This window comes from Gigantopelta aegis, chromosome 1 (genome assembly GCF_016097555.1).
Source record: "Gigantopelta aegis isolate Gae_Host chromosome 1, Gae_host_genome, whole genome shotgun sequence".
NCBI classification, from domain to species: Eukaryota; Metazoa; Mollusca; class Gastropoda; order Neomphalida; family Peltospiridae; genus Gigantopelta; species Gigantopelta aegis.
The window spans coordinates 41,602,513-41,627,093 of NC_054699.1; the positions used below are offsets into that span (position 1 = coordinate 41,602,513).

Below are 24,581 nucleotides of genomic sequence, written 5' to 3' on the forward strand. Positions count from 1 at the left end.
TCCAACCAGTGCACCACAACTGGTCAGAGACCGTGGTATGTGCTTTCCTGTCTATGAGAAAGTGCATATAAAAGATTCATGATTGCTGCATTAGGAAAAAATAGCGGCTTTAATTGTAAACTACGAGTCATAATTACCAAATGCTTGACACCCAATAGCCGATGATTAATTAATCAATATGTTCTAGTGGTGTCGTTAAATAAACCAAACTTTAACTTTACCGACTGACCTACCCTCCACCCCCGAGGGCGCAAACAAAGTTTTTAGGGGGTTCAGGGGTATGCTTCTCCGTAAAAATTGTGAAAACTAGATGTCCTGAAATGCAATTTCCTTTATTCTACAAGTAAAATTCATCTCTGCCAATAATATTTTTGATTCAGAATTATTAAGTGGGGGAAGGCTAGAGACGCCCCCGCAGCTGCCCTACTCCGCCGTGCTTGTAGGAAACAAAGAAAGAAATGTTTTATTTAACGACGCACTCAACACATTTTATTTACGGTTATATGGCGTCAGACATATGGTTAAGGACCACACAAATTTGGAGAGGAAACCCGCTGTCGCCACTACATGGGCTACTCTTTCCGATTAGCAGCAAGGGATCTTTTATTTGCGCTTCCCACAGGCAGGATAGCACAAACCATGGCCTTTGTTGAACCAGTTATGGATCACTGGTCGGTGCAAGTGGTTTACACCTACCCACTGAGCCTTGCGGAGCACTCACTCAGGGTTTGGAGTCGGTATCTGGATTAAAAATCCCATGCCTCGACTGGGATCCGAACCCAGTACCTACCAGCCTGTAGACCGATGGCTTAACCACGACGCCACCGAGGCCGGTTGCTTGTAGGACGTCCAAAGTGTTTCGCGTGTGTTTGACAGAATCCATTTGGACCCTATTAACAGGGCCGTACCCTCCGGGGGGGCAGCTGCCCCCCCCCCCTGAGAATCTTGTCCTTTTTTCTTCTTTTTTTATATATCTCCAGTAATAGCATAGAAATGTTTAATCTTTATAGTATGTTAAAAATTATTTATAAAATTTAGTGCCCCCCCATGGATTTTGGTCAGGGTACGGCCCTGATTAACAGCCAGATGTCCCGCGTGTCTCGTGCATCTCAATAACTAGGTCTGATAGCGGCTCGCGTGTTTTATCACGTGTGTGCGTTGTTGGTTCCCCACGGGTAGCAGGGCGTGGCTCAGTGGTACAGCGCTCGCCTGATGCGCGATCGCTCTAGGATCGACTCCCGTCGGCGGGGACATTGGGCTATTTCTTGTTCCAGCCAGTGCTCAATAACTGGTTTAACAAAGACCGTGGTATGTCCTATCCTGTCTGTGGGATGGTGCATATAAAAGATCCCTTGCTGCTAATCGAAAAGAGTAGCCCATGATGAAGTGGCGACAGCGAGTTTCCTCTCTCAATATCTGTGTGGTCCGTAACCATATGTCTGACGCCATATAACCGTAAAAATAAAATGTGTTGAGTGCGTTGTTAAATAAAACATTTTCTTCCTTCTCTGTTCTCCACTGAACGGTCATTAAACTACTTCATTCATTCATTTCAACTTTCTTTCGTGATTATATCCAACTAATGTTCAAGCACGCTACCCTGGGCACACACACACACACAGTGGTTGTTTTGAGACAGTGTGTTGAAAGTTTGGACCTCTGAGGTGTATTTTAGAGCATTATAAAATTATAATATAACAGATTGTCTTGTTTAACGACACCACTAGAGCACTTTGACTTATTGATCATCGGCTATTGGATGTCAAACATATGGTAATTTTTGAGTCATAGAGAGGAAACCCGCTACATTTTTTTTCATTAGTAGCAAGGGATCTTTTATATGCATCATCCCACAGACAGGATAGCGCGTACCACGGCTTTTGATATACCAGTTTTGGTGCACTGGCTGGAACGAGAAAAATAGAATATAACAGAATTACGAGCCCATCCTCAACCAAAGACAAAATGAGATGATCGTACGTACGTGCATCTGTCTCTTGAAAAATGACATTCGATTTATTTATTTTAATAATTTAATTTTTTATTGTTTATTTTTATTTTTTTTTTTATTTTTTTTTTGGGGGGGGGGGGGGTAATTTTAGCAGACAAATTTTTGTTTCACCTGCTAGGTCTAAAAAAAAGTACTGCTTTTCGCTTTTCGTAGGCCGTTATTTCAAGCCCTGACCATGACAATTATACTAAAGGCGACGCCACACGAAACGAGTGCCTTGTGTCAGAAAAACCACGCGAATAACCTATATCATATAGCAAAAGGTGAAATCGTAATGTCTGTCTTGTCAGTCCGCCGGTCTCGTGGCTATTCTCGTACGAGACACTCCTATCGTGTGAGGTCGCCTTTAGGATGTGTCTGCAGATGGCGCCAATCTCCAGTGATGTTTGGTCAACCACCGTACATGGGCAAGCTGTTACAAAAATACCGTCGTACGCTGAATTAACGGTGAATCAACACGAAGATGAGTTTACTGTTTCCTTTGAGTAATAACTGCTACTTCGAAGCATTTCCGTATCAAGATCTTAAAGGTACTAGGAAGATTAACATTTCTAAAGGTGAACAATAGTCTGAGTAATTTACAACTATTTATAGTGTAAGGTAGGGGCGCTCGGTTGATGCGCGGTCGGTCTGGGATCGATCCCCGTAGGTGGGCCCATTGGGCTATTTCTCATTTCAGCCAGTACACCACGAGTGGTATATCCAAGGTCGTGGTATGTGCTATGCTGTCTGTGGGATGTTGCATATAAAAGATCCCTTGCTACTAATTGAAAAATGTAGCGGGCTTCCTCTCTAACACTGTATGTCAAAAATTAACATCCAATAGCCGATGATTAAACAAAAATAGTGGTGTCGTTATACTAAACAATACCAATTGGCAAAAGTATTACTTTTATTCTTCACAATTCAGTATTAGTTTTCCTTTTAAAGGCACATTGTCACAGACAACTGACCTATTTAATGTCAAACAAAATGTTACCTAAATATATATATATATATATATCTGATGTATCCCTATAAGTACTTTATTCAACCATCTATATACAAAAGTTTATTTTGTTTAACGACACCACTTGAGCACATCCATTCATTAATCATCGGCTACTGAATGTCAAACATTTGGTAATTTGGACCAATTTTTTTCTATTACAAACAAGAGATCTTTCATATGCATCATCCCACAGACAGAATAGCACATACCATGGCCTTTGATATACCAATCGTGGTGTACTGGCTGGAACGAAAAATAGCTCAATGGGCCCACCGACGGGGATCAATCCCACACCGACTGCGCATCAAACGTGAGCTTTATTATTGGGCTACGTCCCGCCACCCCCCCCCCCCCCCCCCCCCCCCCCCCCATCTACGTAAGGGTTGACATGGATTTACCTCTATCGTGGTACAGTTTGGATGATACAATAGCGAGGTTTGGTATCACAAATGAATGTCATTTTCAATTATTATCAATTGTTAGAGAAATGAGGTCGTTAAATTCGTGACAATATGCCTTTTTTAAAGTTACAGACGTTCATAATAGGTGAATGTTTGTTTTACCTGTATATAACATCCACCTGCCATTAACAACCACTTTTGATGGGTCCAATCCAATTAGTTGTTATATACAGTTTTTACTACACACACGTGTACGTATATCGGGTCTGTTCAATATATACGCTGAACAAAGATGATTTGGGACCTCTTGACTAACTACTGGTTGATATCAATAACGTCGTGGTTTGTGTATCGCAGCTGTTTCCTTAACTGTGATCAATACTCGTTCTCGCGGGGCATTTCAGGAAAGACGGAGGGGCGATGGGGGGCGACTATTACCTCACTGTTCGCGCTATCTCGTGGAGTTTTGTCTGTCTGAGTTATGTGAAGAAGACTGTCGAGTACAAGGACAGAAAAAAAAACCCAGACGATTTTAGATGAAGGAAAGCTTATTCAACGAAGTAAGTTACTGTTCATTTGATACCATTGATCGATTTAGAATATCTGATGTTTATTAAGTCCATTTCTGAATACAAGATTATGGCTTGTGGGTCGCCGATCGACTCTGTTGAGGGGAAGAGATAGGTCAGGTGGGAGGGGTGTATACGGTAATTGTGTGGGACCGTATATAAAACATTTGTCTTAAAATTGGTGAACCTTGAATGTAACAAGGCTTCATACATTAAAAAAATTATCTCAGAATATTGGGTTCATGTCAGTTTTAATTTAAGAAATACCAATAACATTATTTGAATCTAAATGGGCTCAGAGTTCACACTCTACAAAACTATTCGAATTAAAGGGACATACCCTAGTTTTTAAACACTAAGGCATATTTTTCACTATTAGAGCCGTTTATGATCAATGAAATCAAACATTACTTATATTTTATTGTTTTGATTATCCATTTCCGTTCAACCGAAGTGTTTCTGGTTATCCTCGTTTTCCTAATACCACAAAATGCTTTTTTAAAAATATTTTTAAAAACGCACGTGCGTCTGAGAGGTAACTGTTATGGAATCGCGTTTTAGTCTATTTTAAGGGTATTTCAACGTCACAGACTCGTTTCACTCTGTTGTATCCAAATTTCTTAAATGTTTGTAAACTAGCCAAACTTAGTGTCCATTTGTACGGGTTAAAACTAGAGTCTAGGTGAAAATGATGCCTTAGTGTTTAAAAACTAGGGTCTGTCCCTTTAAAGTTGGCGTCACCGTCACCATATTATAACATCGTTTACTAATGCAAAATACAAACACCACTACTGTTTCAATAAACTTACATTCCCGCCTCGCCTTTTTAATAATATCATTTACTATTGCAAAATACAACACACTCTTCCTGTTTTATAAATAAAAAAAAAACCTTATAATCTTGTTTCACCATATTATAATATCATTTACTAATGCAAAATATAAATACAACTTCATTTTTAATAAACTCACATTCCCGCCTCGCCTTATTTATAATATCATTTACTACGAACAATTTCATTTCATTTCAACTTATTTTCGTGATTTATCCAATTGATGTTCAATCATGCTGTCTTGGACAGACACCTCAGCTATCTGGGCTGTCTGTCCAGTTCAGTGAGTTAGTTGTTAGTGGTTAGTGGTTAGTCAGAGAGAAGAGAGTGTAGTGGTCTTACACCTACCCATTGAGTCGTTAAAACCCGCTCTAGGTGGGAGTCGGTACCGGGCTGCGAACCCTGTACCTACCAGCCTTATTTCCGATGGCTTAACCACTACAAACAATTAAACTGAGCGTTATCTCTTTTAACAGTTATCGCCAAGTGTCACACAATCAAGATACGCCATATTAGTATTTCCTGTTACACAAACCAGAGAAACAGCTACCCGCAATCTAGGTGTTCAAATGAAGAATAATTCATTTTTCATATGACGTCGATTGTCGCATAAAGCTAAACACTAGACGATCAGAAAATCGAAGTTCAGAGGCAGGACCATCGGCAGGGACTGGGGGATCTATCCCCACCTCCTAATAATTAAGTTGTTCTTTTGAGCAGTTTGTCTGCAATTTTAAAAGATTCCTTGCTACTATTGGAAAAATGCAACGGTTTTCCTCTGCAGATTGTGTTTCAGAATTATCAAATGTTTGACATCCAGTAGCCGATGATTAATCAAGCAATGTGCTCTAGAGGTGTCGTTAAACAAAACGAACTCTTAACCACATGTTGGAATTATCAAACGTTTGACATCCAGTAGCCGATGATTAATAAACCAATGTGCTCTAGTGGTGTAGTTAAACAAAGGAAACTTTAAATAACAACATGTCTGAATTACCAAACGTTTGACATCCAATAGCCGCCGACGCCATATAACCGTAAATAAAATGTGTTGAGTGCGTCGTTAAATAAGACATTTCTTTATTTCCAATAGCCGATGATTAATTAATCAATGTGTTCTAATGGTGTCGTTAAAAAAATAAAATAATAATAAAAATAAATAAATAAATAAATAAATAAAATGTGTGTGTCGTGGGGGGGGGGGGGGTTCGTGTGATTTTCCTTTTTCTTTTTTCTTTCTTTCTTTTTTTTTTTCTTTTTTTTTTTTAAATAGCATTACCAGGACACACAATGAATAGTTCTTATTTAAAATATCAAATGAAAGCCATAAGTTACTCATTATTGATTTCTGAACCAGGTGCAGCCGCCGAGTTAGAGTGGAGACATATTCTTGTGCTCTCTTTTGTTCTTTTTCCCTATTCATTATGTTCAAACATCGACTTTGCCGAGCTGTTGTGTCCACTGCAAAACCAGTCCTGGCAATCGCACGCAGACGTTGAAGTTTATTTTTCTGCGTTTAAAGTTTATTTTGTCTTTAACGTCACTCATTTAGTAATCACAGGCTACTGAAAAAAACAAGTTTGTTTTGTTTAACGACACAACTAGAGCACATTGATTTATTAATCATCGGCTATTGGATGTCAAACATTTGGTACCGGCTACATGTTTCCATTAGTAGCAAGAGATCTTTTATATACACCATCCCACAGGCAGGATAGCACATACCACGGCCTTTGATATACCAGTCGTGGTGCACTGACTCGGCCTTAGAGGAAACTTGATATATTTTTCCATTAACAACCAGGATTTTTTTATACGAATACGAATACGTTTATTTGGAAGGAAGGAAGTAAATGTTTTATTTAACGACACACTCAACACATTTTATTTACGGTTATACGGCGTTGGATATATGGGTAAAGACCACACAAAACAGCACATACCACAGCCTTTGATACACCAGTCGTGAAACACTGGTTGAAATGCGATAAATCTTAATGGGGGGGGGGGGGGGGGGGGGGGGGGAGGGGGGAGGACCGATCCTAAACAATTTCGATATAATATATTTTTAATTATATACATTTTGTTTTTATTAACATATAGGTTAAAAGAGTAGGTAGAAGTGATTAAGCCATCGGACTACAGACTGGTAGGTACAGGGTTCGTAACCCAGTACCGGCTCCAACCCAGAGCGAGTTCTTAACGGCTCATTGGATAGGTGTAAGGCCACTAACCCCTCTTCTCTCTCACTAACCAACTAACAACTAACCCACTGCTCAGGACAGCGTGCTTGAACCTTAATAAGCACGAAAATTAAGTTGAAATGAAATGAAATGTATACTGGACGACAATAGAAACGCAGGCAAATACAAATACTCTGTACACCTCAGATTAAAGGAAGGAAGGAAATGTTTTATTTAACGACGCACTCAACACATTTTATTTTACGGTTATATGGCGTCGGCCATATGGTTAAGGACCACACTGATATTGGGGGAGGAAACCCGCTGTCGTCACTTCGTGGGCTACTCTTTTTTCGATTAGCAACAAGGGATCTTTTATATGCATCATCCCATAGACAGGATAGCACATACCACGGCCTTTGATGTACCAGTGGTGGTGCACTGGCTGGAGCGAGAAATAGCCCAATGAACCCACTGACGGGGATCGATACCAAACCGACCGCGCATCAAGCGAGCACTTTACCACTGGGCTACGTCTCGGATCCCAAATTAATTCAAACTTTCATTTCTTAATTGAAAAAAAACAACCCCAAAACACCATAAAAAGAATCCTAAAAACCACACAAAAAACAACAACAAAAAACTGATTTCTCATGATTCTGTTTATATTTCAGATAAATAAATTAGTTAATGAAGACATCACATCCATCAATACTTACCATGATCAATCTTCACTGTACCATGTTTCGCGTCCTTGTGGCCTTGACATTAATATGGTTCGTCAACTTTGCTCTGATATTACTCAAAATCAAGTTACATCCTGACTCTATAACATCTGTGAAATCCAGAGACATCGCAGCAGTCAGTTTTCTTCACAGAAACGTGTCACTGTCTAAAAATATCACGAAGAGTGCTTTAAATAGTAAATACAGCATTTTTGATGATTCGGTTGTTAAAACATTTAAAAATGTCCACAACGAAACAGTACAGCATGGTGCTGCATACAGACGTGTAGGTAGTGATATGAAGTTTTTCCAAATAAAAGTCAACGAATCACGTCACGTACAAACTGGAAATTTAGACATTATCAAACCACGTGACTCTGAACGTAAGGAAATAGCCAATGTATTTCGACCTGAAACACGTAATCCGACAAAAGCAGACGTTGTTCGGAAAAACGGAGGACAGCAGACGTAGTGAAGTGGTTTTCCCGCCATTTGTTGCAGACAGCCCACCGGATGGACCAGGTTGGTTTAATGTTCTGTTATGATCTGACAGTGTCTGAGATGATGTGATTTTTAATTTGAATGTTATTTATTTTAATCAAATGTTGAGTTCGTCCATCCATGTTCGATGATTGAATAATAATTAAATATTAACATACTTACAGAAATTTGTGCAATTCTGGTACATAGATCACTGAAACTTACAGTGTATCATATATGTGTCTGTGTGTGTGTGTGTGCGTGCGCGCGCGAGAGTGTGTGCACATGTCTGTTTTTCTTTTTGCAGGGGCATAGGAAGATACATGTATAAATATATATTAATATAAATACATGTATATATATATATATATATAATATATATGTATATATAATATATATATATATATATATATATATATATATATATATAACCATCGCTGCTGCTGCTGCTACACCCCCCCCCCCCCCCCCCCGCTTCCTACGCCAGTATTTCTGTATATGAATGTGTATGCCTGTATGTACGTACGTGCGTTCGTATGTATATCTGTATGTATCGGGGGCTGATTTTCAGGAAGGGGTACAGCGTGAAAAAAATGCATGGGAACCTACGTAATTAAAAAGTACACTAACATGCATTATATACACTCCCCCAAAACACCAGGTCGTCGAAGATATTACGTCCCCCAATAAACACAAGTACATGCTTTGCATTCATTTGCTGCACACTGGGTTTCTCGGGGCACTTCAACATTTGAGTGGGGGTTATGGACACCCAACGCCCCCTCCTAGATCCGTGTCTGTGTTTGTGTGTGTGTGTGTGTATGTACGTTCGTACGTAAGGACATATTTATTTAACAATGCACTCAACACGTTTTATTTACGTTTATATGGCGTCAGACATATGGTTAAGGACCACACAGATATTGAGCGAGGAAACCCGCTGTCGCCGCTTCATTGGCTACTCTTTCCGATTAGCAGCAAGGGATCTTCTATATGCACCATCCCACAGACAGGATAGTACATACCACGGCCTTTGTTACACCAGTTGGAACGAGAAATAACTCAATGGGTCCACCGATGGGGATCGATCCTAGACCGATCGCGCATCAAGCGAACGCTTTACCACTGGGCTACGTCCCGCCCCTTATTCGGTGATGAAAACCTGAGCTGCCCCGAGTGTTTTAAAGGTCCAGTGATCACTTACAGGTGAGTTTGGCCACGGCGTAATTATTGACGAAACCTCGTTATCGGAGGAGGACAGCAGAAAGTTCAAGGACGGGTGGAAGAAGAACTTCTTTAACCAGTACGCCAGTGACAAAATCTCTGTCAGGCGGCGCATCGATGAGTCGGACAAGGACTGGTATGTAGTGAAATGTTAAAGGGACAGACCCTATAGTTTTAAAACACTTAATGCATACTTTTCATTATTAAAGCCGTTTATGATCACTTAGATGAAACATTACTTATAGTCCGTCTCATAATGAACGTCTTTTTTTCATACTAGGAAATTTACTACAAGTTATTTATGAGCCGATTGATTTGTAAATTGCACTCAAAAAAAAAAAAAAAAAATTTATTTATAAAACACTTTTACTTTTCTTGTTACGTTAAACAAAACTGAAATTAATAGCAAAACACATTTTTATAGACTATAAAACTATAGACTATGGCACGGATTATAGATTTTATTCTTTAGATTATCCATTTCCGTGCAACCGAAGTGTTTCTGGTCATCTTGGTGTTTCTAGTACCCAAAAATTCATTTTTTAAAATGCACGTGCGTCTGAGAAGTAACTGCTATGGAGTCGAATTCTAGTGTATTTTTAAAGGATATTTCCCTGTTTCAACGTCACTGACTCTTGTTTAACTCTGTTGTTGTACCTTTACCCAAATGTGTTAGGCCCTACATGTTTGTAGATTAACTAAACTTAGGCCTAGTGTCCTTTTTCATGAGTATACACCATACAGTCGAAGGTATAACTTTAATTATAATTTATACAATTTTGATATAGCACATTTAAAATCAATGAGTTTTTTGTTAGTTTTTTTTTTGTTTCACGTAGGTTCAAACAATGCAGCAAGAAGAAATACAGACCGGATATGAGAGCAGCGAGTGTGATCGTGTGTTTTCACAACGAGGCTTGGACCGTTCTCCTGCGTACGATCCACAGCATACTAGACCGGTCCCCGCCGCATCTTCTCAAGGAGATCATTATCGTAGACGACGGCTCCACCATGGGTGAGTGATTCGTAAAGGTACATGCTCTTCTGAAAACACTGTACCGTGATGCGAACCCAGTACCTACCGGCCTTATGTCCGATGGCTTAACCACGACACCTCCTAGCCCGAGTACTCCGACTGTAAAAGAGCTAGACGGACATTTGGAAGGATATACGCTGTCAGTACAGCGTATAACCTTCCAAATGTCCGTCTATAGTCCGTCCCATCATTCTATAAAAAATACTTTTTTTGGTATTAATTTCAGTTTTGTTTAAAGGAACATACCCTAGTTTCAGCCCATGAAAATGCACATTAAATTTACACAGCTCGAACTTAACGACGGCATCGACGGCAATTGCCGTCGTTGAGATATACATCGCCGTAGGTAGAGAGCATCACCGACGGCACTTTTGTGCCATCGGTAAAACTCCCCAACAGTGGCAAAATGTATACACCTGGTGTACATTAACTGCCAATATTCAACACTTACTCGTTTGAATGTCTATATACAACAAAATAACCTTGCAATCATGTTTATTTGCTGCAAATGTGACTTAAAAAAATATATTGCCAAAGGCAGGTTCAAAATTGCCGTCGGGTGGCCGTTTCAGTCATGGCAATCGTTTAAAAAATTGCCGTGGGAGACACATTCTTAAGTTCGAGCCCTGAATTTAGTTAATCTACAAACCTGTAACACATTTGGATAAAGTTACAATTGAGTGAAACATGAGTTTGTGACTTTGAAATGGTGAAATACCCTTTAAAAATAGACCAAAACTCGACTCCATAGCTGTTACTTCGCAGACGCACGTGCGTTTTTTTAAATATTAGAAACACCAGGATGACCAAAAACACTTCGAATGTACGGAAATTGATAATCTAAACAATAAGATCTAAGTAAAGTATGATTTAAGTTATCAAAAACGGTTATAATAGTAAAAAATATGCGTTAGTGTTTAAAAACTAGTGTATGTCCCTTTAAGTGAATACTTTTGTTAACGTGCACGGCGAGTTGCTTCCCTCTATTTAGCAAATTTAACATGGCGGGGATATTTTTTTAAGTTTGTCGTTTATTTTGATAATAATGATGCGAATACTTCAATCGGGATTTTGTGAGTACGATAGGTTATACATTTTTGGTTTGTGTGTCCATTTGTTTCACTATTTCGGTTGAGAAACGGTTGAAACATGGTGCCACAAGTTTTGAAAGAAATGTTTTATTTAACGACGCACTCAACACATTTTATTTACGGTTATATGGCGTCAGACATATGGTTAAGGACCACACAGATTTTGAGAGGAAACCCGCTGTCGCCAATACATGGGCTACTCTTCCGATTAGCAGCAAGGGATCTTTTATTTGCACTTCCCACAGGCAGGATAGCACAAACCATGGCCTTTGTTGAACCAGTTATGGATCACTGGTCGATGCAAGTGGTTTACACCTACCCATTGAGCCTTGCGGAGCACTCACTCAGGGTTTGGAGTCGGTATCTGGATTAAAAATCCCATGCCTCGACTGGGATCCGAACCCAGTACCTACCAGCCTGTAGACCGATGGCCTACCACGACGCCACCGAGGCCGGTCACAAGTTTTGAATACAAGCTATAAATTATATAGGGTATGTAACAAGATCCGGATGTAGTAAAACCCACACTTACTACGTCCCTCCGGACTAATTCTGGACACGCCGTAATCGGTAAACGAGCGTCATATAAATGTCAGTCAATCAATCAATCAATCAATAATTTTCATATATGAATCGTATTTAAAATATACAAACACACAAATATAAAATCAAATAATGATCATTAATACTTAAAGGTTGTAATTTTTACGGTTATGAAAACAAGTTTTTCTTTAACGACACAACTAGAGCACATCGATTATTGGGTGTCACACATTTGGTAATTTTGACATAATAGTCTTGGAGAGAAAAGCCGCTACATTGTTCCATTAGTAGTAAGGGATCATTTATATGCACCATCCCACAGACAGGATAGCACATACCACGGCATTTGATATACCAGTTGCGGTCATGGCTATGATGTCATTTCCGCCGTTATGATGGAAGTACAGTAATGTACTCTTATAACGAACCGCAAGGGACCATGATAGTTCGTTCGTTATAGCAGTAGTTCGTTGTACACACTTGCGTAAGTTGGTTGTTAAAGTCGCAGGCCCTAGTTTCAACCCGTGAAAATTAACACTAAGTTTAGTTAATCTACAAACCTGTAACACATTTGGATAAAGTTACAACAGAGTGAAAGAAGAGTCTGTGACATTAAAACGGTGAAATATCCTTTAAAATAGACTAAAATTCGCCTCCATAACCGTTACTTCTCAGACGCACGTGCGTTTTTAAAAATAAGAAAAATGCATTTTGTGGTATTAGAAACACCATGATGGCCAGAAACACTTCGGTTGTACGGAAGTGAATTATCTAAAGAATAAAATATAAGTAATGTTTGATTTCGGTGATCATAAACGGCTCTAATTGTGAAAAATATGTTTTAGTGTTTAAAAACTAGGATCTGTCCCTTTAATGTATAGGGAGATAAAACGGGACTTTACGATCATTTCGTTCTATGCCAGTGGCGGATCCAGAAAATCCATTCAGGGTGGCCCAGTTACATGAGGCGAAATGCCATTGGAACATTGGGGGAGTTTTGGAGGGGATCGTTAAAAATAAAAATTAATATATAATAAAATTATAACTGTCGCAAAATTTAGGGGGGATCCTGACCAACCGCCCCCCCCCCCCTCCGAATCCGCCTCTGTATGCAGTAGTTCGTTCTGAGCATGTTCGTTATAAGTGTACTTTACTGTAATAAAGGAGCCGTGAGAGTCAGTTTCAAATTGTTTGGGGTTTTTCCTAGATCACCTGAAAGAGCCACTGGCCAAGTATGTAAGCGCTCTGGACAAGGTGACGCTGTTACGGACGAGCCAGATGGAAGGACTCATTCGAGCGAGACTGCTCGGGTACTCCAAAGCAACGGGATCTGTTCTAGTGTTCTTGGACTCTCACATAGAATGTTTTCCAGGTAATCTAGCTCACTGACAAGTGTTCGGGTATCCTGGGGGTGAGTTCGGTCAACCGCTTGTCGCTAACGTCCGCTTAAACATGATTTAAGCTACGCTAACGTCCGCTAGACAGGATTTTACGCTACACAGAAAACCGAATGACCTTTTTGGGAATCAGTCAAAATAGTTTACAAACGTTAGCGAAAAATGGCTGGCTGAACTTGGGGTTCGTATCTTGATTCTATATCCGGTAACGTCTGGTCTAGAAAGGTCAAGGACGGGCTCAAATTGTTTTTAGGGAGGGAACCAAGGGCAAAAGGACACATGAATCAACTCTTAGGGTTCGGGCTGCTCACATTTTTGTAGAGAGGGCAGGCTGAGTTTTGCTCGAATTAAACAAATTAAACTGTAACTTTTGTCTATTTTATTTTGTTGACATCAGAAATTTTCACCTACGGCTATAAGGCTATAACCAAATAAAAACATTTAGTAATTTTGACATATAGTCATAGAGAAGAAACCCGCTACAGTTCTTCGTTCGTAGCAAGGGATCTTGCATATGCACCATCCCAAAGACAGAATATCACATACCACGGCCTTTGATATACCAGTCGCGGTGAACTGGCTGGAACGAGAAATAGACCAATGGGCCCACCGACGGGGATCGATCCTAAAGCGACCGCGCACCAGGCGAGCGCTTTACCACTGGGCTACGTCTTGTGCCCCCCCCCCCCCCCCCAAAAAAAAAAAAAAAAAAGAGAGAAGAAAACGAGGCACTTCTGTACATTTAGAGGGTGTCGGGTCCACTGGTCCCGCTTAGAACCGCTTAGATGGTTTGTGTAACATTATCTATTTCAACCTCCCCAGGCTGGTTGGAGCCCCTACTGGACAGGATAGCAGAGAGTCCCTACAACGTCCCCTACCCCATGATCGACGCCATCTCGAAAAGGTCCTTCTCCCTGAAGGCTATTCACCCGTGCTGCGTAGGGACGTTCAAGTGGATGTTTCTGGTGTTTGCGTGGGCAAGCTATCACAGCGACGACCCGACTAAGGGCCTGTATGACCCCATGAAGTAAGTAACAGTGATGACCAGACTAAGGGCCTGTATGACCCCATGAAGTAAGTAACAGTGACGACCAGACTAAGGGCCTGTATGATCCCATGAAGTAAGTAACAGTGAAGTAAGTAACAGTGACGACCAGACTAAGGGCCTGTATGACCCCATGAAGTAAGTAACAGAGATGACCAGACTAAGGGCCTGTATGATCCCATGGAGTAAGTAACAGTGACGACCAGACCAAGGGCCTGTGTGACCCCATGGAGTAAGTAACAGTGACGACCAGACCAAGGGCCTGTATGACCCCATGAAGTAAGTAACAGTGACGACCAGACGAAGGGCCTGTATGATCCCATGAAGTAAGTAACAGTGACGACCAGACGAAGGGCCTGTATGACCCCATGAAGTAAGTAACAGTGACGACGAGACTAAGGGCCTGTATGACCCCATGAAGTAAGTAACAGTGACGACGAGACTAAGGGCCTGTATGACCCCATGAAGTAAGTAACGGTGACGACGAGACTAAGGGCCTGTATGACCCCATGAAGTAAGTAACAGTGACGACCAGACTAAGGGCCTGTATGACCCCATGAAGTAAGTAACAGTGACGACGAGTCTAAGGGCCTGTATGACCCCATGAAGTAAGTAACAGTGACGACCAGACTAAGGGCCTGTATGGCCCCATGAAGTAAGTAACAGTGACGACGAGACTAAGGGCCTGTATGACCCCATGAAGTAAGTAACAGTGACGACCAGACTAAGGGCCTGTATGACCCCATGAAGTAAGTAACAGTGACGACGAGACTAAGGGCCTGTATGACCCCATGAAGTAAGTAACAGTGATGACCAGACTAAGGGCCTGTGTGATCCTATGAAGTAAGTATCAGAGAAGACCACAGTAGAGGCATGTATGGCCCCATGAAGTAAGTATCAGAGAAGACCAAAGTAGTGGCCTGTATGACCCCATGAAGTAAGTATTGGAGAAAACCAAAGTAGGGGCCTCTATGATACCATGAAATAAGTATCAGAGAAGACCAAAGTATGGGCCTTCAGATTTGATACCTGTTTGATGTCAAATCCTTGATAATTCTGACAAATACACAAGCCGAGCATATTGGTTTATTAACGATCGGCTGTTGGTTGTCATGCCTTTGATAATTCTGACCAAGCTAATCTTCATAAACAGTGTGTCTTGTTTAAAGACACCATTATAGCACACTGATTCATTAATTATCGGCTACTGGTTTTGGAACACTTGATAATTCCGACATACACTCTTCAAAGGAAACCTTTCCATCATTTTTGAAAGCACAATCGCATACGAACTTCTAGCACCATAAAACACATTATTGCAAAATATGTATTTCTAAAGGTAATATTATCTTTACCACTGAGTAAGTCTACTGCAGAACGGACGTGCGTTAGAACATGTTGTGACAGACCTGTTGTTACTTGTTTCAGATCCCCCACGATGCCCGGCGGTTTGTTTGCTATTGACAAAGACTATTTCGCCAAACTTGGTACGTACGATGATCAGATGAACCACTGGGGAGGAGAGAACATGGAGCTGTCCTTCAAGGTAAACACAAACATTTCACTGTCACAATGTCTGTCTGAATGTCTGATCGTCCCTCTGTCTGTCTGATCGTCCCTGTCTGATCGTCCCTCTGTCCGAGTATCTGATCGTCCCTCTGTCTGATCATCACTGTCTGTCCGAGTATCTGGTCGTTTCTCTGTCGGTGTGAGTGTCTGATCGTCCCTGTCTGTCTAAGTATCTGATCGTCACTGTCTGTGTGAGTGTCTGATCGTCCTGTCTGTCGGAGTTTCTGATAATATTTCTGTCTGTCTGTCTGTCTGTCTGAGTGTCTGATTGTCTGTCTGTCTGACTGAGTGTCTGGTCATCCCTTTATCTGTCTGAGTTTCTGATCGCCCCTCTGTCTGTCTGAGTGTTTGATCGTCTGTCTGTCTGCTTGTCTGATCGTCCCTCTGTCTGATCGTCCGTCTGCTTGTCTGATCGTCCGTCTGTCTGTGAACGTCTAACTGTCTGTCTGATCGTCTGTCTGCGTGTCTGATCGTCTCTCTGTCTGTCTGATCATCCGTCTGTCTGTCCGTCTATCAGTCTGTCTAACACATTACAAATATATTGTTATACAAATACTGAAACTTAAGAAACCAAAACTTGATTTCATTAATAACATATCAACGGTCATTCTGATTAATTTTCTGATGTAGGTCTGGATGTGTAACGGAACTATTGAGGTCATCCCGTGCAGTCACGTGGGTCACGTGTTTAGGGACCAGAGTCCAATCAAATGGAAGACCGGAAGTCAGCTTGTGAGAAACTCCATACGTGTAGCGGAAGTGTGGATGGACAGTTACCGGAAATACTATTATGATACCTTTCACAGTAAACTGGTAAGTGCTAGCTATCTGTTACTACGGAGGTTGGAGAGAGAGAGAGAGAGAGAGAGAGAGAGAGAGAGAGAGAGAGAGAGAGAGAGAGAGAGAGAGAGAGAGAGAGAGAGAGAGAGAGAGAGAGTGTGTGTGTGTGTGTGTTTTGTTTTTTTAAATATTTGCGGCCAAAGCCGAAGTAATAAAAATTGTCTTGGCTATATGGAAAATGTAACGGAAACTATTTCGGGTACCAAGGCAAGGGAGGGGGGCGCCATGGCCATTGGGGATGGACCACGACAGACGAGGAGGACGTAACAATAAACCCCATAAATAAACCACCTTTTCTGTGCAAACCATGGGGGGGGGGGGGGGGGGGGGGGGGGGGGACAAAGAAGAAGAAAAAGTCGCATCGCCGCATAAGTTCTGGAACTTTGCTGTGACCATAGACCGATTTTAGGTGGATTTTTTTCCCTAATCGAAAAGAGTAGCCTAAGGAGTGACGACAGCGGGGTTTCTCTCTCAGTGTGTGGTATATCCGATCCCAAGTAACCGTAAATGAAAATAAGTTAAGTGCCTCGTTAAATGAACGTTTCTTTCTTTCTATTATTTACATTCAGGACTTGTAATCACTATTTACCACAATGACGTAAGAAGGTGCCAAAAAGTGTGTGTGTCGGGGGGCACACTTTTATATTTGCACACTTTTACACTATTATAAAGCAAATATAAAGCAAAATATCTCAAATATCCCCCGCTTCCTACGCCAGTGTACCAATTGAACCTGGCCGATGGCAAAACATAGATAAGAACGGACATGTCCTCTCTGTAACACCACTTTAGGTGATGAATATCATTATTTATTTCAATGTACATATTTCGCAAATGAGAGATTCATATATCTTACTAGTTATTATTATGACAGACCCAGTACTTCTATCAACGACAAAGAAATTCTGTATGTTCCTAAATATGATTATACACAGTACGTACTGGTTAACATCTAAAGTAAACTACTGCTTATAACACTTATATTATTATACCTATTGTGTATTATGTGTATAGTTTATATTTTTGTCAAGCGTTTACTGCAGCCGTCTGTATAGTATGTTTGTAAACCACCTCAATATATCACCGTTCGGTGATCTGAGTTGAATAACAGAGGCCTACGGAAAAAAAAGTAAAGTTTGTTTTATTTAACGACGCCACTAGAGCACATTGATTTTTTATCTTATCATCGGCTATTGGACGTCAAACATATGGTCATTCTGACAATGTTTTTTTAGCGGAAACCCGCTGTCGCCACATAGGCTACTCTTTTACGACAGGCAGCAAGGGATATTTTATTTGCGCTTCCCACAGGCAGGATAGCACAAATCATGGCCTTTGTTGAACCAGTTATGGATCACTGGTCGGCGCAAGTGGTTTACACCTACCCATTGAGCCTTGCGGAGCACTCACTCAGGATTTGGAGTCGGTATCTGGATTAAAAATCCCATGCTTCGACTGGGATCCGAACCCAGTACCTACCAGCCTGTAGACCGATGGCCTAACCATAACGCCACCGAGGCCGGTTTGTTAGGCCTACGCGTCATCACAACATCATTTTGAGATCGCTCACTATCCAAAGTACAAATAGAACAATACCTTTTATGTATTGTTTTCTTCACTGCAAGCGTTGTCCCTAGGTTTAAAGGCATATTATCACAGACCACTGACCTATTTAATGGTCTAACAAAGTATTACCTGAACAAAAATTATTTGATTTGTCCCTAAATGTACTTCATTCAACCATCTTCATAACCACCATACTCCATTTATTAACGACATTTTGTAAAAATAATTGAATTATGGCAATGGTCCATAATTCAAAAAGTAAAATTGCCGAGAGGGTTGACATGAATTGCATTCCATCATGGTTCAGTTAAAGTGATGCGATAGCTAGATTTGTTTTCCGACAATTAATGCAATTTTTATTTATTATAATTTTTTAGAGAAATAAGGTCCTTAAATCCGTGACAGTATGCCTTTAATACAATATACAACAAACCATGTGAGACGCATACCGCCTTTAGAACGTCGATATTTGCGAAAACGGCACTTTGTACATGACCAGGGTTACATATAATAAATAATGGGCATCACATGACAGGAAGAAAATAAAACCGTTCGATAATTAAAGGTGCTATGTCACAGTTACAGGTGCCATGTTTCTGTATTTTTACATATCAATTGATTCAATACACGTCCTGTAAAGGGTATTGCGTTCAGTATGACTATAAATTCCTATCTTATTAAACAAAAGAAGCTAATGAAATCGTCGAATCCACCAACACTGGCACAGGTCAGGTCAGGTCAAGTCAGGTCATAGAGTTCGACAAATCCGCTAGCCCGACGCTTTTTAACACAGGACTAGTGACAAATGCAAAACCAGTAGCCCGGTGTCATACGCTGGGCCTTAGCGTGCACATTCAGAGCAAGCTGTTGTAGCGCACGGCTGTCGTGGGCGCATGTGTCGACATGCCGGTTCCTTCGTCCAGGACAGGAAAGGGTCGGGGTGGGTGGGAGAAGGGACTGCTTGCGCTTGGCAAGTTCAAGAGAGCGCTAGCAGCCCGACCAGGGTCGCTAGCAGGCGGGGGAATCTGGTACATGACTGTCTCCAGTTTAACAGGGCCATCAGAGGGCCTGCAATTTGATTTGTGATTTGAACTACCATCAACATTCCCAAGTACTGATCCTGAATTAAAGATGTTTTCGTCTTGTCTGTGTATTTCAGGGTGACTATGGAGACGTGTCAGAGAGGAAGTTACTGCGCAAACGTCTCAAGTGTAAGGATTTTGGTTGGTACCTCAAAAATGTCGCCAAGGAAGTACAGATACCTGAAAATCACATCATCAGTGGCGAGGTAGGTTTTGTATGCGTCACAGGGGGTCCTGGAAGTGTACTTACTCTCTCTCTCTCTCTCTCTCTCTCTCTCTCTCTCTCTCTCTCTCTCTCTCTCTCTCTCTCTCTCTCTCTCTCTCTTTGTCTGTCTGTCTGTCTCGGTGTCTCTCTCCCTCCCCTCTGTCTCTCTCACTCTCCCCCCCCCCTCTCTGAGTCCCTCTCCCTCTTTCTTTTTCTCCCACTCTCTCCCTCTCTTTCTTTCCTGACTTCTCTCTCTCGTACCACCTGCTACCCCCTGTATATATATATATATATATATATATATATACACACACACACACACACACACAGTCAAATTTCGATAACTCCACCTTCGATCTCTCGAAAACTTCGAACAGATCTGAAGCGACGGTCCCGGCCGAAGTTGCTATACAAACTAGTAATAACGGCCTTCGAAAACTCGATAAACTCGATCTCTCGACCTAATTCTTTGGTCACGCCATAAAGATTTAATATAGCATGTGAATTGATCAAGCTGTCGTTGCCGATAGTATTTTAAAAACGAATGTATTGTCAATCATGTCAATCAAGAGAAGCACGCCTATCCTGGGTGGTCTTGGCCGTCGAAGTTTAAAGGGACACGCCCTAGTTGTTAACCATTACGCCGTTGTTTTTCGCTTTTAAACCCATTTTTTCACAAATAAAATTGCACTTTACTTACCGTTTATTATTTAGAATATACATTTCGATTCACCTGAAGTGTTTTTTGTAATCCTGGTAATCCTGGTGTTTGTAATACCACAAAATGCATTTTTCGTATTACATAAAATGCCACGGGCCTCTGAGAAAAAACCGTTGAGCAGACAAGGTCTAATCTATTTTTAGAGGGGATATTCCCATTTCAATGTCACAGACGTTGGTATACCACGTGACCGTTATCATTTTGGTTCGGTTTGTTTTCTCGTGCACGGTTCGCGCAATCAATATCCGATTTGTTGTCGTTTGCTTGTCGTTCATTTGTGAGATTTTTCTTCACAGTTCGTGAACATTTTCAGTAACAATAAAGTTCAGACAAGTAAGTATCTCAATACAAAACGTTACAAACCCTTAAAACCAATAATTTCGCTACGTCTCACGATATCTGGAGAGGGGATACAACCAGGACAGAACAGTTGGAACATGTCCAGGAGAGGTGAAAGGAACGCACCCCAAGTCTGTGCGCACTCTGTCATGTCATGTCATAGGGTTTTACGTGCACATTCAGAACAAGCTGTTGTAGCGCTCCGTCCACGACAGGAAAGGTGGGGGGAGGGGAGAGGAGGGACCGCCTGTACTGGCAGGTGCAAGGGAGCACCAGCAGCCCGATCAAATCGGTAGCAGGCGGGTGGGGGTGGTGGTGGTGCTATAGAATTTTAATGGAGCAGTTAAATGCCAAAGACAAAAGGGTGCGCAATTTTGATTGAGGGAATTTGGCGCAATTTTGAACGGTCGGTCGAAAGGTAAATGGCCGAGCTAATATAGGTTTTGATATTAGTGAATCGAGAGTAGCTCGTTAATTTTAGACCTTTACGATGCTGTGGTGTCTCCCTAGGTTGCCCATAGGACTCTTATAAAGGGCCTGACCGCTTCTGGTCGAGGCATCACCAAGTACCAAGTTATTACCAGCAGCAAGTACTGGGGGTTTGGGTGGGGGAGGCCGATATTATTTTCTTCAGCTTACCCCGGGTGCATTGCAATTGTGTACTCGGAACGGTATTCTTTTGTCCGGTTCCTTATTAGAGTACGTGCTGGACCATTAAATGGGGGCGGGTGCATTGTTATCATTAGTCAATGCACCCTGTGTACTGATGTAGTGAGCGTGTAGTCTGTGTGTGAATCCTAGTTTTGTGTTACGGTTGTACCTATTGTCCTAATTCCCTATTTTAGTGAGTTCAACGGTCATTCATGACCACCCATCCCCCTCCGTCCTTGTATAGCATTGAATACAATGACGGAGGGGGAGTTAAACTAGCCTAGCTATCTAATTTGAAGGGTTAAACCCTTATAGTGTAGGTATTGGTTTAAAAGCCTAGTGCTTGGCATACTTAACTTTATTACTTTATTACTGTGAAATTTGTCGTGACGTAGGCATTGTTGTGCTTCGAGCGACATCTACCGGTGACATCAGAATACTAACTTTCAAAATTATTTCAAGCAATTGGGACATGGGGATATCCCATGGTATTTATCGATATAAAACCTGCTTTTTCACTCCATTTGATAAAAACGTGATCTAAGTGTGTTACAGGTTTGTAGATTAACCAAATTATAATTTATTTTCGCTGGATGGAACTAGGGCGTGCGGCTTTAAGGTGATAATTACAGAATAATAGATCGCCGACTAAGTGGAATGAAATGATCCTGTGTTTGGTTGTCGGTGTTCGTACGTGGTGAAGAGCGTCGCTACGTAATACATAATTACAGACCCAGTCTAGTTAACTTCAGAGAGCATTATTAATAATTGACCGGCCTCGGTGGGGTCGTGGTTAGGCTATCGGTCTACAGGCTGGTAGGTACTGGGTTCGGATCCCAGTCGAGGCATGGGATTTTTAATCCAGATACCGACTCCAAACCCTGAGTGAGTGCTCCGCAAGGCTCAATGGGTAGGTGTAAACCACTTGCACCGACCAGTGATCCATAACTGGTTCAACAAAGGCCATGGTTTGTGCTATCCTGCCTGTGGGAAGCGCAAATAAAATATCCCTTGCTGCTAATCGGAAAGAGTAGCCCATGTAGCGGGTTTCCTCTCAAAATCTGTGTGGTCCTTAATCATATGTCTGACGCCATATAACCGTAAATAAAATGTGTTGAGTGAGTCGTTAAATAAAACATTTCTTTCTTTTTCTTTATTAATAATTGTTAGCATTGTTTGTTTTTGCTCTCAAAAGCGTGAATAGTGTCAAACTTTAGCTTTTCTATTTATGTATCAGTTTCGAAGTTTGACTATATATATATATATATATATATATATATATATATATTTGCACGCCTATCATACTTGTTCTTTGTCCACAAATTCAGATTCGTAGTATGGCGGCACCTGTCTGTCTAGAGTCGACTGGCGTCGGAGGTCACGTGATGATAAAACCCTGCCACGGAGTTGGATACGACCAGGTGACATAATAATTATTATTTTGTTCACTAGAGGGCGTAGCAATTATGTTAACTAGATTTAAAAAAAAAATAATATACTGTCAAAGTAAGAAAACGAGAATATTTCAAATTTTTATGCACACTTATCCCAAACTATTCATGTGGGTTTTTTAATGAATTTTCGGTTATTCATTGTTCTCAATATAATTATGTTGCCGTAATATATTTCAGTAGTAGTTTTCGACTAAAAGCGGCGAGTTACTTCGAGTTTCAACAAATGCTCTACGACTGGTATATCAACCAGGCCGTGAAACATGCAAAGTATTTCGCTAACAGTAATATTACGTGCTTTGTATCAATAACATTTTATTTCTTTCTGCAGGTGATGGGTACTGAAACACTTTGTAAATCACCAACTACCCTCATTCCTAATCCCGTTCCGCGTGTCAAAACCCCTCCCATCTCAAGAAATATTTTGTTTTTCTCAGTATAGTATTCTCAGGAGCATGACCCTCCCCCCCCCCCCCCCCCGAGAAACTAGACCCCTTATCCCCCTGCTAAAATCCCTGTACACGCGCCTATTCGTATGCGATTAATTTTGTATCTGCCGTATTTTTTTCCAGCATTGGTACATGCTTGACAACGGCGAGATTCGATCAGCACATCAGACGTCCCTGTGTTACGTCAGTGAAACCCCCGTACTTGTGGCGGCTAAAAGTTGCAGGGGAGAGAAAGGCTGGATATACACACAGGTACGTTTTGACGTCATCGATCCCAGACCGACCGCCCATCAAGGGAGCGCTTTACGTCCCGCCCCTAAGTAACGATTGATGATGCGCTGTCGGTGTGGGATCTATCCCCGTCGGTGGGCCCATTGGGCTATTTATCGCTCTAGCCAGTGCACTACGACTGGTATATATCAAAGGTCGTGGTATGTGCTATCCCGTCTGTGGGATGGTGCATATTTAAAGATCCCTTGCTGCTAATCGAAAAGAGTAGCCCATGAAGTGGCGACAGCGGGTTTCCTCTATCAACATCTGTGTGGTCCTTAACCATATGTCTGACGCCATATAACCGTAAATAAAATGTGTTGAGTGCGTCGTTAAATAAAACATTTCCTTCCTTCAGTAACAATTGAATTCTAACGATAATAATAACGACTGTTTGCAGGACAAGACACTGATGGTGGACTCGAACTCAGTTCCACAGATCTGTCTCCAGGCCAGTCCAGGCAAAGACTCCCTGACCGCCAAGCCCTGTAACAGCAGCCCCTGGCAGAAATGGATATTTGAAAACTATGTAAAGAAATAAAATATATACGTGTATTATGTAGAATTCGTACGTTCTTTCGATTGGTACAGACATAGCCGTATAAGGAGAGAGCTCTATCGCTCTAGTTCCCCATCACCAGTGGCCTGGGGGGGGGGGGGGGGGGGGGGGGGGGGGGGGAGATATGGGGCAATCCCCACCATCAAACTTTTAAAAAAACCTATTAAATTTTATAAAATCATACATACATACAGTGTGAATTGCCTTGCTCCAACCCCCACCCCCCCCCCCCACACACACACACACACCCCGAATATAAAATCCAATGCCCATCACTCCCCTGAGACTAGTTAAAGGGGAGTAAACTCTCCTTGCATGTGAATTTATGTGGTATTAATATATGGTAATCA

The 24,581-nt window shown here is 41.4% G+C and overlaps 1 protein-coding gene across 1 annotated transcript; it reads left to right on the forward strand.

Annotated features, from left to right (window-relative positions):
- Positions 1-3,804: 3,804 nt before the first annotated feature.
- On the forward strand, positions 3,805-24,227 carry LOC121368125 (polypeptide N-acetylgalactosaminyltransferase 5-like). Its single transcript, XM_041492703.1, has 12 exons — positions 3,805-3,963; positions 7,663-8,235; positions 9,400-9,553; positions 10,257-10,432; positions 13,295-13,459; positions 14,307-14,511; positions 15,958-16,075; positions 16,729-16,911; positions 19,664-19,792; positions 22,831-22,923; positions 23,526-23,654; positions 24,073-24,227. The coding sequence occupies exons 2-12, from the start codon at positions 8,112-8,114 to the stop codon at positions 24,211-24,213; spliced, it is 1,617 nt and encodes a 538-aa protein (XP_041348637.1). The 5' UTR covers positions 3,805-3,963; positions 7,663-8,111; the 3' UTR covers positions 24,214-24,227.
- Positions 24,228-24,581: the final 354 nt, after the last annotated feature.